Genomic DNA, 14388 nt, shown 5'->3' with positions numbered 1-14388 from the left:
GAGCAAATTTTAAGCAACAGTGAGATGTGTTGGCTTCTATAAAAAGTAAATAGCAACAATAAAATAATACCTTCTATCAGTTGGTTCCACCCTCACATTATCATAAACCTTAAAATTTATGCCATTCTTCACTAGGGAATCCATAACCATTTGTACTGGAGGGAGCTGGGAGAGGTTCTTGTCTGTCATCAAACAGACATTTTTAGCACCCATGTTTTGTAGGTCCTACAACAACAAAAATAATTTATAAGTTAGGTTTGATTGCCTGAGAACTGTAATAGACTCTCCCTCTCTGGCAAACTTAACACTGTACATTTTTAAAAACAAAGGACTCAATTGTTGTCAGTTTGCATTTGTTTTGTAACATTTATAATGGAAGATTGTAGGAATCTTAAATACTTGCCATTCCCACTTCCTTTGTAACTCCTGCTCCATATCTAATATTTGAAATGGCCATCTGAAAAAAAAAAAAAAAGATTTAGGTATAGGTTGTGTTTCATTTCTAAAAACCTATAAATGAATTGAATGGTTCCTTATTGTGTAGAGAATAAAGTTATATATTCCTTAGCATGGCCTTCATTTTAATTTACGACTCCTGAAATAGGAGGAGACAGAGATTTAAACAAATAATTATGTAATTACAGTGGGATAAAAATTCATCAGAATTCATTGCTCCTTTATTCTTGCTTCAAAAGATTACTTGGACCTTTTTTAGGATTGTTATAAGTACAAAACTAAACTGTAACATACAACATATATAAGTTGGAGAGTTTGTAGAACTGGGAATTTGTCCTGTTTTGATGGCTGAACAAAAGACAGACTGTATTCTAGACATTACTCATGTTATCAGAAGATTTGTATTCCATTATCCCCAATGAGGTACTTCGCTAAACAAGGTCTGATCAAATAATGAGATTAGGGAACACCAATTAATAGTAGATTTCAAATGAAATAATAATGCATTAGCAAAATACTCTAGTATTTTTTCAAGTCATTCATTAAAGAAGAATGGATTGATTATATCTACCTCAAAGGCATAATCTGTTGTTTTCCCAAAAGGTGCAAATCCAGGAGCTAGAAATGTAGAAATTAGCATCAGAGTAGGCCTCAAAAACAAAGCAAAAATATTATTTTTTGATAATAAATTTGTATTTCAGCGGTGAACATAAGCATCTCCCTTAAAAAGCCTTACCTAAAGAGAAAAGAAAAAGCCTTAGCTAAAATATATTTTCAAGTTTCATTGTTGCCTGTCAAATTGAAATTAAAACCTGCATTTTAAGAGAATGTAATGCTAACTTGATGCTGATTGTGTGAAAACAGTTATTTAAAATATCTTCTTCATTGAAATTAAAATATACTTTTGAAACAATATCTAAAAGTCCTCTAGAAAAAAAAAACTCTCTAGACTCTGGAGTTAGATTACTGTTACTGGACTACTGTTAGAGAACAACTATTAGTAAATTCACTAATTAGAGTCCTGCTTACACTTCTTATAACAACTGCAATCAGTTGTTTGAATTAAATTTTTTCCATGGAGAAGAAATTATCACAGGTAAGATATTTATATTTTTCAAGGTAAAGCATGTAAAAATTTCGTTCTTTTGTGAAATTTAATAAAAATTTTTATAAACTGCTTTTTCTTTGTAATGTTATCAGGTTTTAGTTATGGCAGAAATTATTTCGTGTCACATTAGAACAAGAAGGCCCCACTTAATGAGTTTTATCCTTGTTTTCATCACTCTTGGTCAGTCATAAGATTAAAAAAAAGTCTGCAACAACAATTTCCACTACCTTTTTTTTTTTTTTTAAATACAACAAGGGACCACAACTAGACAGCTATCTACCTTTGGATTCCTGAGGGCAAGGGTATCCTTAATCAAATTCAAATTTCTTTGATTCTTATCCACTTTAAAGAAATAATCTATTACTCTTGCTACTGAAGTTTAGGAAAAGACATAAATTGAATCCTAGAAAACAGTGAGATTATCTTTCGGAGACTACTAATTCTTTGAACTAAGAATTGGAAAGAACCAGCTAAAGACAAAATTCTGCAAATGTCCATGAGGACCTAAAAGGCTGGGCATGCTTTCACCAAGCAGACGGTCATTAATGACTTGGAGGTCCCTTGGCTTGTACTAAATGGTGAGCCACACCAGTGGCAGGAAAAAGCCCTCAGTCATATCTCTTCTACTCCCCAGCAGGCTTCTCTGTGGGTTCTGCTTAGTTTCCTGTATGGGTAGCCCCCCTCGTTTCCATTCTCACTGTGCTGTTTAGATTTGACCTTTCCTTCTAAGAGGTGAAATCAGTTTTTATGTCAGTAATTCATGTGACATTCTGAGGACACGCTGAAGCTACAATGAGCTTCCTGCTGCTCCGTGGACAATGGAGTTGGGAAGGATTAAGATGTTTGTGGGAACTGAAAACTTTCGTCATTATTTTTAATTACTAAGAAATAGAATGTTATTATTTTTAAAAAACTGATGCAAACAAGTTTTTTCCTTCTAGGGACCACTTAGTTCTTTAGCCTCTTTCTTTCCTGAGATGTATTAAAACTGTCCTAAGATTTCATCTTGATTAATTCTGTTTGATTAACTCAGACAATCTTAAAATCCCATCTGTGCCCTCATTTTTAGCTTTGGCAAATAATTCCATTTGAAATAGAAAAACATTATAAATAGCATTAAATATATACTTGAGCCAAACATATAATCAATCAGCACACTTTCAGCTACCATCATATAATTAGAACAAGATAGTACCAGTTGCGAGTGAAAAGGCAACCATTTCAACTTCCCTCTCACATCCCTTGATTTCCTTGATTTATCCTTTGCCCAAATGTATTATGAGCACCAAGGGAGGGATTGGAAATTTTGGCCACTTTAAAAACACAAAATGTATTATTACCTTGGGAGTAAGTATGAGAATGAGTTGGGCACTGGCATCTAGGGAAAAGAAAAAAAAAAAGTGAAACTAGAAAACCAAAAGAGAGGAAGCTTTAATGTGACTCACACTGCATTCTAGTCTTGAGATGCTATCAAAGCAGTAGCTATTGGCAAATGCTACATAGGAAAACCCAGAAATCATCATGGACAAAAAGTCCACCCAGAGTCTTTCCAGTGTTGCAGAATCATTCTTTCAGGAATTATTCAATTGGTGCTCAATAAATGTCTGCGGAAAGCTGAGATAAGCCCTCTGGGGATACAAGGAAGTTTGGGATGGGGTCTCAGTGCTCTATGAGGTCCCAGGTCTCTTACCAGGTTAGCTTTGACCAGATTGACCCAAGGTTAACTACTCAATGCACCTCCCCTCCCATTACCCCCACCCAGGGAACTTGTATTTTCCAATTGTCTTCAAGGTGTTTAATTTTCTTGAAACAGACTCTGGGCCCGAACCTCTGAGAAGCCCTCACTGGGCCTGCAGGCCTTACTGGTCACCTTGCACCTCCCTGCACCTCCATCCTTTCTCGGCCCAGCCCCGTGGACCCTCCAGCCCCTCCGGCTCCTTCACGTGCTGGTCCCCTCCCCAGTGCCAGCAGCCTTATCCCCCCCTCCCCCACCTCCCCAGTGGCCTGAAGTGCGCTCTTGCCCGTCACCCTCTCCTCCCTAATCCCTCCTCTTCTCAGTTCCCAGTCCACTTCTCTACCTTTGGCTCTGTTTCCCGTCCCAGTCCAGTCGCCTCCCGTTTCCTTCACACAGCCCCTTTCTCCTGTTCCCTATGCGTTTGAGCGTCGCAGAAGGGTTACATGTTTCTATTTCTTGACCTAGTGGGGTCCCAGTAGATACGTGAGTGCATAACCTCCCCATCCCCCCTTCCAATTTGGAGCGAAAACATCTGAGGGGGGAGGTGGAGAAGGAAGGAAAAGTGTTGAATTCAGGGGTGGTCAACACTTCAAAAACAGATTTAAGTCAAAGCGGACCCGGGAAGCGGGTGTGAGCGCCACCATGAGTCAAGGCTGCCACCTCCTGGACACGGCCGAACATGCCAAGTGTTGAGAGTCCCGGGAGCATCCCACGGGCGTGAACCATTCTCACAGCCTGCCCAGGGAAAACACAGCAGGCAAGGCCAAGGCGTTGTCCTTCACAGGTGGACTTTCTTTGGTGAACTTTCCCCGCTTTACACCATCCAAGGACAAGAAAGTGGAGGCAAGGGGAAGAAAATGTCCAGACTCAAAACTTTCCCATGCCCAGGACTGTGGGAGCACATGCTTTAGTACAGCCCTCCCCCTTCTTTTTATATTTTTAAGGTTCTGAGGCCGCCTTGATTAATCATTTCTACTTCTTGTGGTTTGAATCCCATCCTGTCTTGCCTTCCTGGGGCCTTCATCTGTTCTGTGTTTCCTAGTCTTCCCCCCCTCACTTGATCTTTGTCATTTTATTTAAGAGTTTCATGCTTCAAAGTCTCACCCTCTTGTCCCCTCTGACTTGCTCACCCTCTCTGGGTCTCCCCTCCTGGCCTAGGTCTGCTGACTCCATTTTCTTGCCTCCCACACATTGCTTGGCTTTCTGAAATCTGGCTGCTGTCTCAACAATTCCCAGCTTTCCTGCTGTATCCCTACTTCTCAGACTCCCCACCCCCTTGCACCTTGCTCTCCTAGCAATGAACACTGGGCCACCCCCTCCTTGGAGGGGTGAAATGCTTTCCTTGGCTTCTAGGACTCCCTACTCACCTGGGCTTCCTCTAATTATTCTTTCTCAAGCTCCTTTTCCACTTTGCTCATTCCTTAAATACTGGGTACTATCCTGGGCTCACCCCTTACCCTTCATAGCAAACCACTCATCAAGTCCCCCCAATATTTTTCTACCCAAATCCACCCACTTCTTGTGGGTCCTCTGCTAATCCCTGGTTTCAGTGTCATCTCTCGTCTGGATAACTAGAGTCCCTAACAGGCTTCTCTTGGCTCCACTTTTGCCACACACTGGTTAGGGGCTAATTTCCAATGATGGCCCCCCCCACTCCCTCCCATGACTCTTTGGATAAAGTTCAGACCTGGCCCTGCCTCACTGGCCCAGCTAATCTCTCTAGCCTGGTCCCTCATCTCCCTCCATCTCTGGAGCTCCTGGAAAATTTGTTCTTTTCCTTGAATGGGCCAAACATTCTCTTCCTTGCCTCCGGAACTTTGTCCTTGTTATTTCCTCTGCGTGGAACATGTTTCTCCCTCTTCTTCCAGGTAATTAGTGTCCTTTCTAGTGTCAGTTCAAATGTCACTTCCCCTGGGCAGTCTTCCCTAAGGCTGGAGGCCTCAGGCACTCTCCCTCTGTGGTCTGTACCATGCCTCCCTCTCCACTAGAACTATTATCACGCTGTATTGTTGGTACCACTCTCGTTTGTGTCTGCCTCTAGATTGTAAATTTCATGGTGGCAAAACTAGATCTACCCTTTATCACAACTTTATCCGCAATGGCTAGCATTGTATAACAGGCACAAACTAACACTGATTGAAAGAATATTGATTGAAGGAATGAGTAAATGAATAAATAAATAAATGTAGATGTTTAATGTTTAAAATCCTCTGAGCTTTTTCTCTCTTTCCTGGTGTGCCAAGACACAGAACCGAGCAGGGGTAGGGAGAACAGACTGTGGGTTCCCCCACCTTATGATAGCCTGAAACCACTGATGGGCTTCTCTACTCCTCCTGAGAAGCTGAAGAAACCACGGGTAGAGCAAAGGTCACATTTACCCAATCTCTGGCTCTGGCCTGATTATTCTGGCCTTCCTCCCAGTATCACTCGGCAGGATAAACTGGCCAAGCTTTCAGGAAAGGTCAGCCCCTCTCCTGTGCACTAAATCTCAACCTCCCCTCATTTACTCAAGGACATCACTGTATCATCTTTCTGTCCTGTATCATCAAAGTTTCCCTCCCAGTAGATCTTATCCACCAGCATAAAATATTGTTTTTCCCTTTTTATATTAACAACAACCTTCTCTTGTCCTTCTTCTCTCTGCTGATGCTGCCCCCACCACTGTCCCTGTCCTTAGCTGACTGTACCTGCTCTCTCGTTTCTCTGCTTTCTCTCTGGGTCCCCTCCCACTGATCTTTGCCCTATGACTCCACTAACAGCTTGCCAGGTCACTAATGCCCTTTACCTTGCTAATATACCACTCAGTTCTCAGTTCAGTCCTCATCTTGCCCAGCCTGTCAGCAGCATCCTCCTATCCACTCCTTTCTCCCTGGAAACACTTTCTTCCCTTGGCTTCCAGGCTGCTCCTGGCCTAGTTTCTTTTCATGCTGTTGACTCTGAATGCTGGAGGGTCCCAGGGTTGGGCCTGTGGATCCTTCTCTTTTTTTCTACTCTCACTCCCTGAGTGACCTCACCTTATTATCTCATGGTCTTGAGTGCCTTCTGTGCTGATGGTTTCCACCTTTATCCTTCTGGTTTATATGTCTTGCTTAAACTCGATTCAGCTGCCTCCTCCAACATCTCCACTTGAATGTTTATTAGGCATTTCAGCTCCTGCCTAAGACTCAGCTCCTGGTCTTCCCTTAAAGCCTCTTCCCCACCCCAGTTAAATGGCAACTTCATCCTTCCAGTTGTTTAGGCCAAACTCATCCTTGGCTGCCCCCCTCTGGCCCCCAACATCTCTGACCTCATCTTCCCCTCACTCACTCTGCTTCAGTCACCATGTTCTAAAACCATGCTTGTATTCTCCATCTCTCAGTACCTTCCCAGAGAGCCACACAGCTCACTCCTTCCTTCCATGGGTCTTTCTGTAAGTTACCTTCTCAGTGAGTGTGGTTGGCTGAGATTCTGAAGATATTCAGGTTCTAATACCTGGAACCTGTGAACATTGTACAGCAAAAGGGACTCTACAGATGTGATTAAATTAAAGATTTTGTGATGGAAAGATTATCCTGGATTATCTGGGTGGGCCCTAAATATAATCAGAGGCATCCTTATACAAGACAGGCAGAAGGAGATTTGACATAAAGAAAGGCAATGTGACCACTGAAGCAAGTGGCTACATTGCTGGCTGTGAAGATGGAGGAAGGAGCTATGGTCTACTGTTGCAAAAAGTGCAGCTCTAGAAGCTGGAAAGAGCAAGATAATGGATTCTCCTCTAGAACCTCTGAAGGGAGTATGGCCCTCTTACACCTTGATTTTGACCCAATAAAACTGATTTTGGACCTCAGAACTGTAAGAGAATAAATGTGTGTTGTTCTAAGCCACCAAGTTCATGGTAATTTGTTACAGCAGCAATAAGAAACTAATACAGTGAGGTCTTCTCTGTCCATCTTCTCTAAAATTGCATCCCCTCCTCCAACGACCCATCCTCCTTTACTTTCTCTTTAATACCTATCAACATGTAATATACCTACACACTTACACACCAGGGATATCAGGTTGTTTTGTTTCTTGCTGTACCCCATGAATGAAAACACTGCAAATCTGCAGTGATTGTGCAGTCCTTCCCTCCTGGGCTTTCTCCTACTTCCCTGACCATGTTCCTGTCCTTTAATACTGGCTCCTTTCCCTCCATTCAAAGTGCAAATCATTTGCAAATCCAAGTCCCTAAGGAGGCTGGTAGATAATGTAAATGAAAGGTCAGAGCTGCTGGCCGGCTGTGTAGCTGCTGTGCAGAATGAATGGCGGGCTCTATGCCAGGGTCTCTCAGGAAGCTGGGATGCTTGCCCTGTTCAGAGGAGGTGGCCACCACTTCACCTCAGCCCTGGCAGACCTTCCAGGTGAAATGTGGGCCCAATGATGCCATTTCCCAATTTTCCAACATTTTTATCTGAAATCTCCAACTTTTTAAATGCATACCCTATTTAAAAAATAAGCCCCATTTTGCCACTCCTGCTTTAACACATTGCTGCTCCTGGGGACCTCATTCTCAACTCTTCTAGGTTCACAGTTTGCTAAGGCCTTTGCTTCCACACCCACAGTTTCAGCTGTCCTCTATACACGTGGGTGAGTTCCAACTCACTCCTGAGCTCCAGAACAATATAGTCTATTACCTGCTGAAGGTCTTCTTCACCTGGATGTACCTGAGGTGTGTCCAATTTGAAGTTCCTCAGGTAAGTTATCATCTTCCTCTTAAAGCTAATGCTCTTATAGTCCCCATCTTGGTAAATGGCCCCAATGTTTACCTGATACCCCAGCCAGAAACTTCAACTTCTCCTTCTGTTTCACCGATCAGATACACAATCCTGATTTTAATGGACTCCTCAGTATTTCTCACATCTACCCCTTGTACCAGCAGCCTCCCCTTGGTACCTGAAGCCATCACCTTTTAGCACCTTTACTTTTGGTCTTTCTTCTCCACTGTATACTGCCACCAGAAAGCTGATGCCATGTCCTTTGTCATACAACCATTCCAAAAACATGTTCTACATGACACTGGTTCCAAGAGATATGAATAGTGTTGCTTGATAAAAATTTTATGAGAACACAGATTAGAACAAAGAGTTTAAATACAGCTAACCTTTTTTTTTCAACCTGTTGACTTCTTAGAGCAACCCTGTTGACTGCTCACAGTAGTGAGCAGTTTCCCATTTATTTAGCCATGGAATTCCACCCCCCCCCCCATGGGGCATTCAAAGTATTAGTGTTTCACAGTGAGAACTATTGCTTCCATAACTTTCCATTATCTACAGGACATAATTCAAATTCTTTAGCATAGGACTGAGAACAAGGGCCGTGAAGCTAGACTATCTGGGTTCAAATTATGGTTGTGCCATCTGCTTAGCTGTGTGACACTGGACAGATTCCTTTTCTTCGTGCTTTTTTTTAAAATCTGTAACATGAGGATAATACAGTATGGCATAGGGTTGTTGTAAGGATTACAGTTACAATTAATAGTATATGTAAAGCATGTAGGACAGTGCCTGGCACATAGTAAGTGCCTAATAAGTGCTATATTCTTATTCAGGGTCTATCTTCTCCATCCTCACTTTCTTCTATGAAGGTAGATCCAGATTTTAGCCACTTTTAGATCCTGGAACTACATCTCTTGCCAGTAGTGCTGTTCTTCCCAGTTACCTGAAATTCCTCTCTAGTCACCCTTCTTTCCCCTTATTTCTACCTGTTAGCTCAAAATTTTACATGTTTTCCCAGGCTGACTTGTGCATTTGTACATTGCACAAATATTTATCAGGTGGCTACTATATACCTCGCATTTCTGGACGGGGAGTCAGGCATGTCGTAACATTTAATACCCTGACTCCCTGTACACGCCAGGGCGTGAAGCTCCAGGTGATTTCTCACATCCATCTTTCTCTTCTGCACTCCCTGTCCTCTCTGTTCCTCACAGGCCCGTTCACAAACCCTGTCCCCTCACCAATTACCCGCTAGAGTTTAAACTGCTCCAGAGTCTTTCACCTTTGTATCCCCAGCACCTAGAATAGTTTTTGGAACGTAACTTACACCCAATACAAATGCGTTGATTGGATACATGAATTTGTTTCGGTCGCTGTGCCACGCCCTCCAATGTCTGCCTTGATATGGACCAGGCACTGTCCTCTCTGGGCCTGTTTCCTTAACGTAGAACAAGCAGGGTGCAACCTGCCTCGCTGCTCTGTGCGTGGTTGCATGGCACCCCGCTACAATGCGGTCCGACCTGGCGCACGGCTCTGACGTGCAGAGGGCACGCGCAATGGTATCCCCTTCCTCGAGTTCTTGTAAGTAACGAGTTCTTGTAAGTAACGTACGCTAAGACCGCGGGGGGCCCGGCGGGTCGCACCCAGAGGGGCTGCGTGGGCACGGCGGCATCCTCTGGTCCCCTGCCCGCCCGCCGGCCCTGCACTCACGCTGCTCGCTGCAGTTGCCTCAGCAAGTGCGCGACCCGGGCGCGCGTGGCTGCAGCCATGGCCGTGCAGTCTTCCTTCCAGTAGCCCCTCCTCCCCCCGCCCCCTCCGCCGGCCAATCCCGGCCACCGCCCTCCTGCTCCCGCCCACTGGGCCGAGACTGCCCACCCCCTATGCTCAATCTCCTGCCCCAGCGTTAGCCCTCTTGATCAGTATCATTTTCCCACGGGTAGAAATCTAAAGCGCAGTCTCACCATCCACCTCTGAAATTGCCCCAAAGGTAACTGCTTTGTAGGATCGTGGGTACTTCAGTCTCTCTACTTAAAACCCTTTATTTCACATATTGGGGATATGGGGAAAGGGAGGTAAACAGGGGCATTCTTTTTCCACTGATTCCTTTAAAATTCTACTTTGCCTTCCTATTTTCCAAATAAATTAAGACATTGCATTTAAACCGTTTTAATAGTAAATAAGGACCTTGCAAAAAGCCCGAGGTTTTTTCTTTTTTTTTTACAGTGCCAGTGCTGTCCAACTGCTAAATTAAGTCTAAAAACAAAAAAACAGAAAAATCCCAAAACAAAACAGTAACAAAACACCCTGGACATTTGAGAACTAAAAAGGTGTTAAGTGCTCTATAACAGCTTTTGATGAAGTTAAGGTACCATTAAATGGTTTCATGAGTAGTTAAAAACTTTACATGATTACACTATAGGCCAAGTGCTCCACTTCCCAGTGGGAGAGTTGATCAATGATGGCAAAGTTCGACTTTAACTTAATCAGAAAGTATCCTAAGACAATGACAATTGAACACCTGTGTTTTTAGTAATATATCATGAAATTAGAATTAATCTTTTCTTCCACAGTGATTTCTAAAGATAACTTATAAAAATGAGGAAACACTGAAAAAAGACAAAATGAACTCCCAACTTTAATTTCCTATCAACTGTCAGATCAAAAACCAGAGTAGAGTGGCTCATGGGGCTGTAACAGCAGCAAAAAGGCTCCTCTGGATTCTAGTCTACTATGAATCCTCTTCAGGAAATAATTCATTTTTATAAAGACAAGTTACTGAGATCAATTAGGGAAAGAGACCCATAAAAGCTATGAACATTTGACCTCCTAATCGAACCAGTTAAGGTCAGTTTGACGAAAGAGTCAAAGATAAGTGTTCCAGTAAAGGTTTGGTGGGTTTCTCTCTTCTCAAAACAGACCCTACCTGAAGTTTAAAAAAAACTGGGGACATAAATGTTGAGAAAGTTTTAAGTATTTCCTGGATTAATGAGGATTATTACCATTATTTAGTGAAGCCCAATTTACAATTTACAGCAAATCAGTGTTTTCACAGTATTAAAAAGCATAGAATCCTTTTTCAAAGAGACACCAGTTGTACTGCACTTTCAATATTATATCTGATACTTATTAGAAAAACTCATATTTCTTTTGTTATCACTGAAATCACCATAAATTGCCCGCTTTATGTTTTTTAGAAAGTAAATTAAAATAATCTGAACCAGGTATCCCCTGGCTTTACTTAGAATTTCTACCAATAACCAAAATGTCAAAAGTAACCTAAGATACACACTTTTATTAAATAACCTTTGTAAGAGTTACTTATAAATCCAGTTTTGAAAATGTAATCTTTCCGTTCCCATTTGATACACTCCCTTGTTATAAAAAAGTTGATTTCTCCCTCACAATATATCCAAAGTTAAAAGAAAAAAAGATGTCTGTTTAAAAAACAGAACTCATTCCCAGTTTCCACCAAATTCTTTCCCGGATTCTTATGTCCTCAAATACATCCTTTAATCTCCAGCCAAATTCTGGGTTGTGGGAAAAACATTAATTTGAAGAGTCCAACATTTACATACTATCTTGGGGGGAGGGCAGTCTATCCTTCAAGCTCAATCTCAGTGAAGGCTGCGGCCACCTGCTGCAACATCCCTCCCCACCCCCCTCGTTAACTAAAACTTAACATTTAGTATAGTTCTTGGTTTACAGAAGGGTTCGAGGGTGAAAATTATTTCCTTCTCTTTCCTCCTTGGTGGTGTCCTCCTTTCCTCTTCCCGCCCAAGCGAGGCGGTCCAGAATTCATCTTGCCTCCGAAGGCCCCTTTCCTCTTCCCTCCCTGGCTGGGCGGGGCACCTTTCCTTTTGCCCCCAGGACCCTGTCGGCCCCCCTTTCTCTTGCCCTTCTGGCTCATTTTCCTCCTCTTGGCAGCCTCCTCCTGGTCCTCCTCCCTCATCTGTTTATTGGTGGCTCTAGTCACGTCCAGCTGAGGCTTTTTGCTGTTCATCACCCGCAGCAGCTCCAACTGGCTCTTTTTCTCTGCTGCAAAGTCCCCGAAAAGGGGCTGAAACTTCCTCTTCTTGCCGGAGCCCCGGGGAGCCTTCTCCTTGGGCAAGCGCTCCTGGAAACGCCCCACAGAGGCGGTGGAGACCTTGGCCACCTGCATGGCGCGGCCCAATTCTTCCTTACTCTGGTGTCCCGTAGGGTGCATGCCAGCCGCGCTGGGCAGCTGCATCTTGTGCGCGCGAGCCAGGTTACGCAGCCGGTTCAACTCATTCTTGGCCACCCGTTCCTTCTTAGCCTGGATCCGCTTGGCGAACTGGTCCTCTAAGGGGTCGGCACCACCGGGTACCTCGATCAACCATTCCTTGGTGTCATCGCGGGCGCGCTGGTAGCCCCACCTGCGTCGCCACTGGCCACTCACCTCGTCCCACACCAGATTAGTCTTCTTCTTGGGACGGATGCCCTTGAGGCGCGCGAACTGCTGCCAGCGTGTAAGCGGCCGCGGCCGGGGCACGGGCTTCTCGCGCGGCAGGCGAGTGGTGGGTTCCGGCAGCCGTGCCACCAGCGCCTCCTCCACGCGCTCCGTGGGCAGCTGCCACAGCTGGTTGATGAGCAGCTGAGTGTTGTCCCGCGCCAGGGCCTGCAGCTCAGCCTCCGGCGTGGGTCCCGCGCGCCGCAGCCCCGTCGGGGGGTTCCGGTCTGAGGCCAGCAGGTTACCCAGGTCGAACTCCAGCTCCAGCTCCTTGTGCACCGTAATGCGCTGCAGCTTCTCTGCCTCGTCCCGCTCCGCCTTTGCCAGCAGTTCCTCCACACTCTGGCCCTCCATGGCTCTCCCTGGGCTCACTCGCTCCGGGGAGACAGTTCAAATTACGTTTCTGCCAAGACGGGCTCAAGCCGGGGCAACGCAACCACGTGCGGTTGCCGAGAAGCTCGTTCCGGAAGAGAAAGCTTAGCTTCCGGAGCAGCCGGAACAGACTCACAGTCCCGGCAACCCGAGAAAAAGCCGGCAGAGAGCAGTGTTGGAGAGCAAATGGGATTACCAGCGGCTTTTCGAGAGAGCCGGGAGGTAGGCGGTGCTAGCGCCAGGAACCTAGACTACAAATTCCAGGGCCCAATTGGGACTGTGTCTCCCAGGATGCACCGGCGGAAGGGGGAGGTGCAGATTTTGGGCGCCGCGGTTTGAGGGGGTCCCGGAGCGACAGTTAACAATTGCAGTGTAAATCAGTTCACAAGATGTTTCGCTTCTCCGCTTTCTGGGACTACATAAATTTTATTTTTACCAGAGCCTGGACCCGTTCATGGGGTTCCTGGGTGTCGACCGAGAAAGACATTTCCCCCAGATGCACATAAAGCTAGTTGTGGAAGATTTGGTTTGCTTTGCGAGCGAACAGGGCTGGCAGTTAGACTGCCCTAAGTGGGCACGGGGATGCGCCCACCCCGGCGAGCTGAGGTCTGGTAGCCCAGAGCCCCTGGATCGAATCCTCTCCTGGCTTGTGGCAAAAGAGCGCTGGGCTCTGCAGTGAAGCTGCCTGAGTTCCAATGCTGACTGCTGTTGGACCTTTGGGTATTTGGGCCTATTTTAAAACCTGTAAGATGAGGTCGGTGGTAATAGTACCTACCTCTTAGGGCTATTATAAGGATAAATGAGTTAATATGCCTCTGAGGGAGCTCGGTGTGGAACATATGAGCACTTAACAAATGTTAGCGAAATACTAATTATTAACCTTTCCAATCGTTCTATAATAGCCCTATAATCTTATACAGTGATTATACGCCAGGTTCTTGGGTCAAACTACCTAGAATCACATCTAGGTTTACGGTACCTACTTTGGACAGGTTGTTAGTAACCTAAGTCCAATTCATAAGTTGAAAAAATGGAACATTAGTTCCTGGTATATAGTAAGAACTCAATAAATATAAGTAAGCGATTTACTAATCACCATATTCCACAGAAGGAGGCTCAGAGAAGTAAAACGACTTGTCTAAGGTTATACAACTAAGAAATGCGGGAGCAGGAATTATCTTAACCCTCGCTTTAAGATGACAGGTATATTCTCTGCAATGTCTTTCAGGCCCTTGAGACACAAAATGTGTGGTCTGTAGATCAGCAGCATAGCATCACCTGAGAAGTTAGAATTGTAGAGTCTCTGGCCTCAACCCAGATGTAATGATTCAGAACCTTCACTTTTAATAAGATCTCTGGGTGATGAGTATGTACATCAAGTTTGGGAGGCACATGGCTGATTGTGTGGCTTACAGGTTTGGTTTGGTTTTTTAATGGGAAGTTGGGAGTGGTCAAGAGGGGGTTATGCTGGAAAATTACCCATGGAAATGGATATAATAGCCCTTAGGAAATA

At 44.6% G+C, this 14388-nt stretch overlaps 2 protein-coding genes across 7 annotated transcripts in view; both read right to left on the bottom strand.

The window, feature by feature from the left end:
• The window catches only part of ADHFE1 (alcohol dehydrogenase iron containing 1), a 31441-nt gene extending 21605 nt beyond the window's left edge, over positions 1–9836 (bottom strand). The window contains exons 1-5 of one of the 6 annotated variants that reach the window (XM_026516406.4): positions 9746–9836; positions 2905–2942; positions 1028–1074; positions 404–457; positions 71–225 (exon numbers count right to left, since the gene is read on the bottom strand). In XM_026516406.4, coding sequence (XP_026372191.1) covers positions 71–225; positions 404–457; positions 1028–1074; positions 2905–2942; positions 9746–9804 — 353 coding nt within the window. In that variant the 5' untranslated portion in view covers positions 9805–9836. Of the gene's footprint in view, positions 1–70; positions 226–403; positions 458–1027; positions 1075–2904; positions 2943–9362 lie in introns of all 6 variants that reach the window. The other 5 variants (XM_057307891.1, XM_048212581.1, XM_026516404.4 and 2 more) reach the window with 5 other exon arrangements.
• Positions 9837–10185: 349 nt separating this feature from the next.
• Positions 10186–12969, bottom strand: RRS1 (ribosome biogenesis regulator 1 homolog). Its single transcript, XM_026516407.4, has one exon. It carries the CDS (start codon positions 12855–12857, stop codon positions 11760–11762), a length of 1098 nt encoding a protein of 365 aa, XP_026372192.2. The 5' UTR covers positions 12858–12969; the 3' UTR covers positions 10186–11759.
• Positions 12970–14388: the final 1419 nt, after the last annotated feature.

The sequence above is a fragment of the Ursus arctos genome, unplaced genomic scaffold, assembly GCF_023065955.2.
Source record: "Ursus arctos isolate Adak ecotype North America unplaced genomic scaffold, UrsArc2.0 scaffold_6, whole genome shotgun sequence".
Classification (NCBI taxonomy): Eukaryota; Metazoa; Chordata; class Mammalia; order Carnivora; family Ursidae; genus Ursus; species Ursus arctos.
This window is presented reverse-complemented; position numbering and strand designations above follow the sequence as displayed.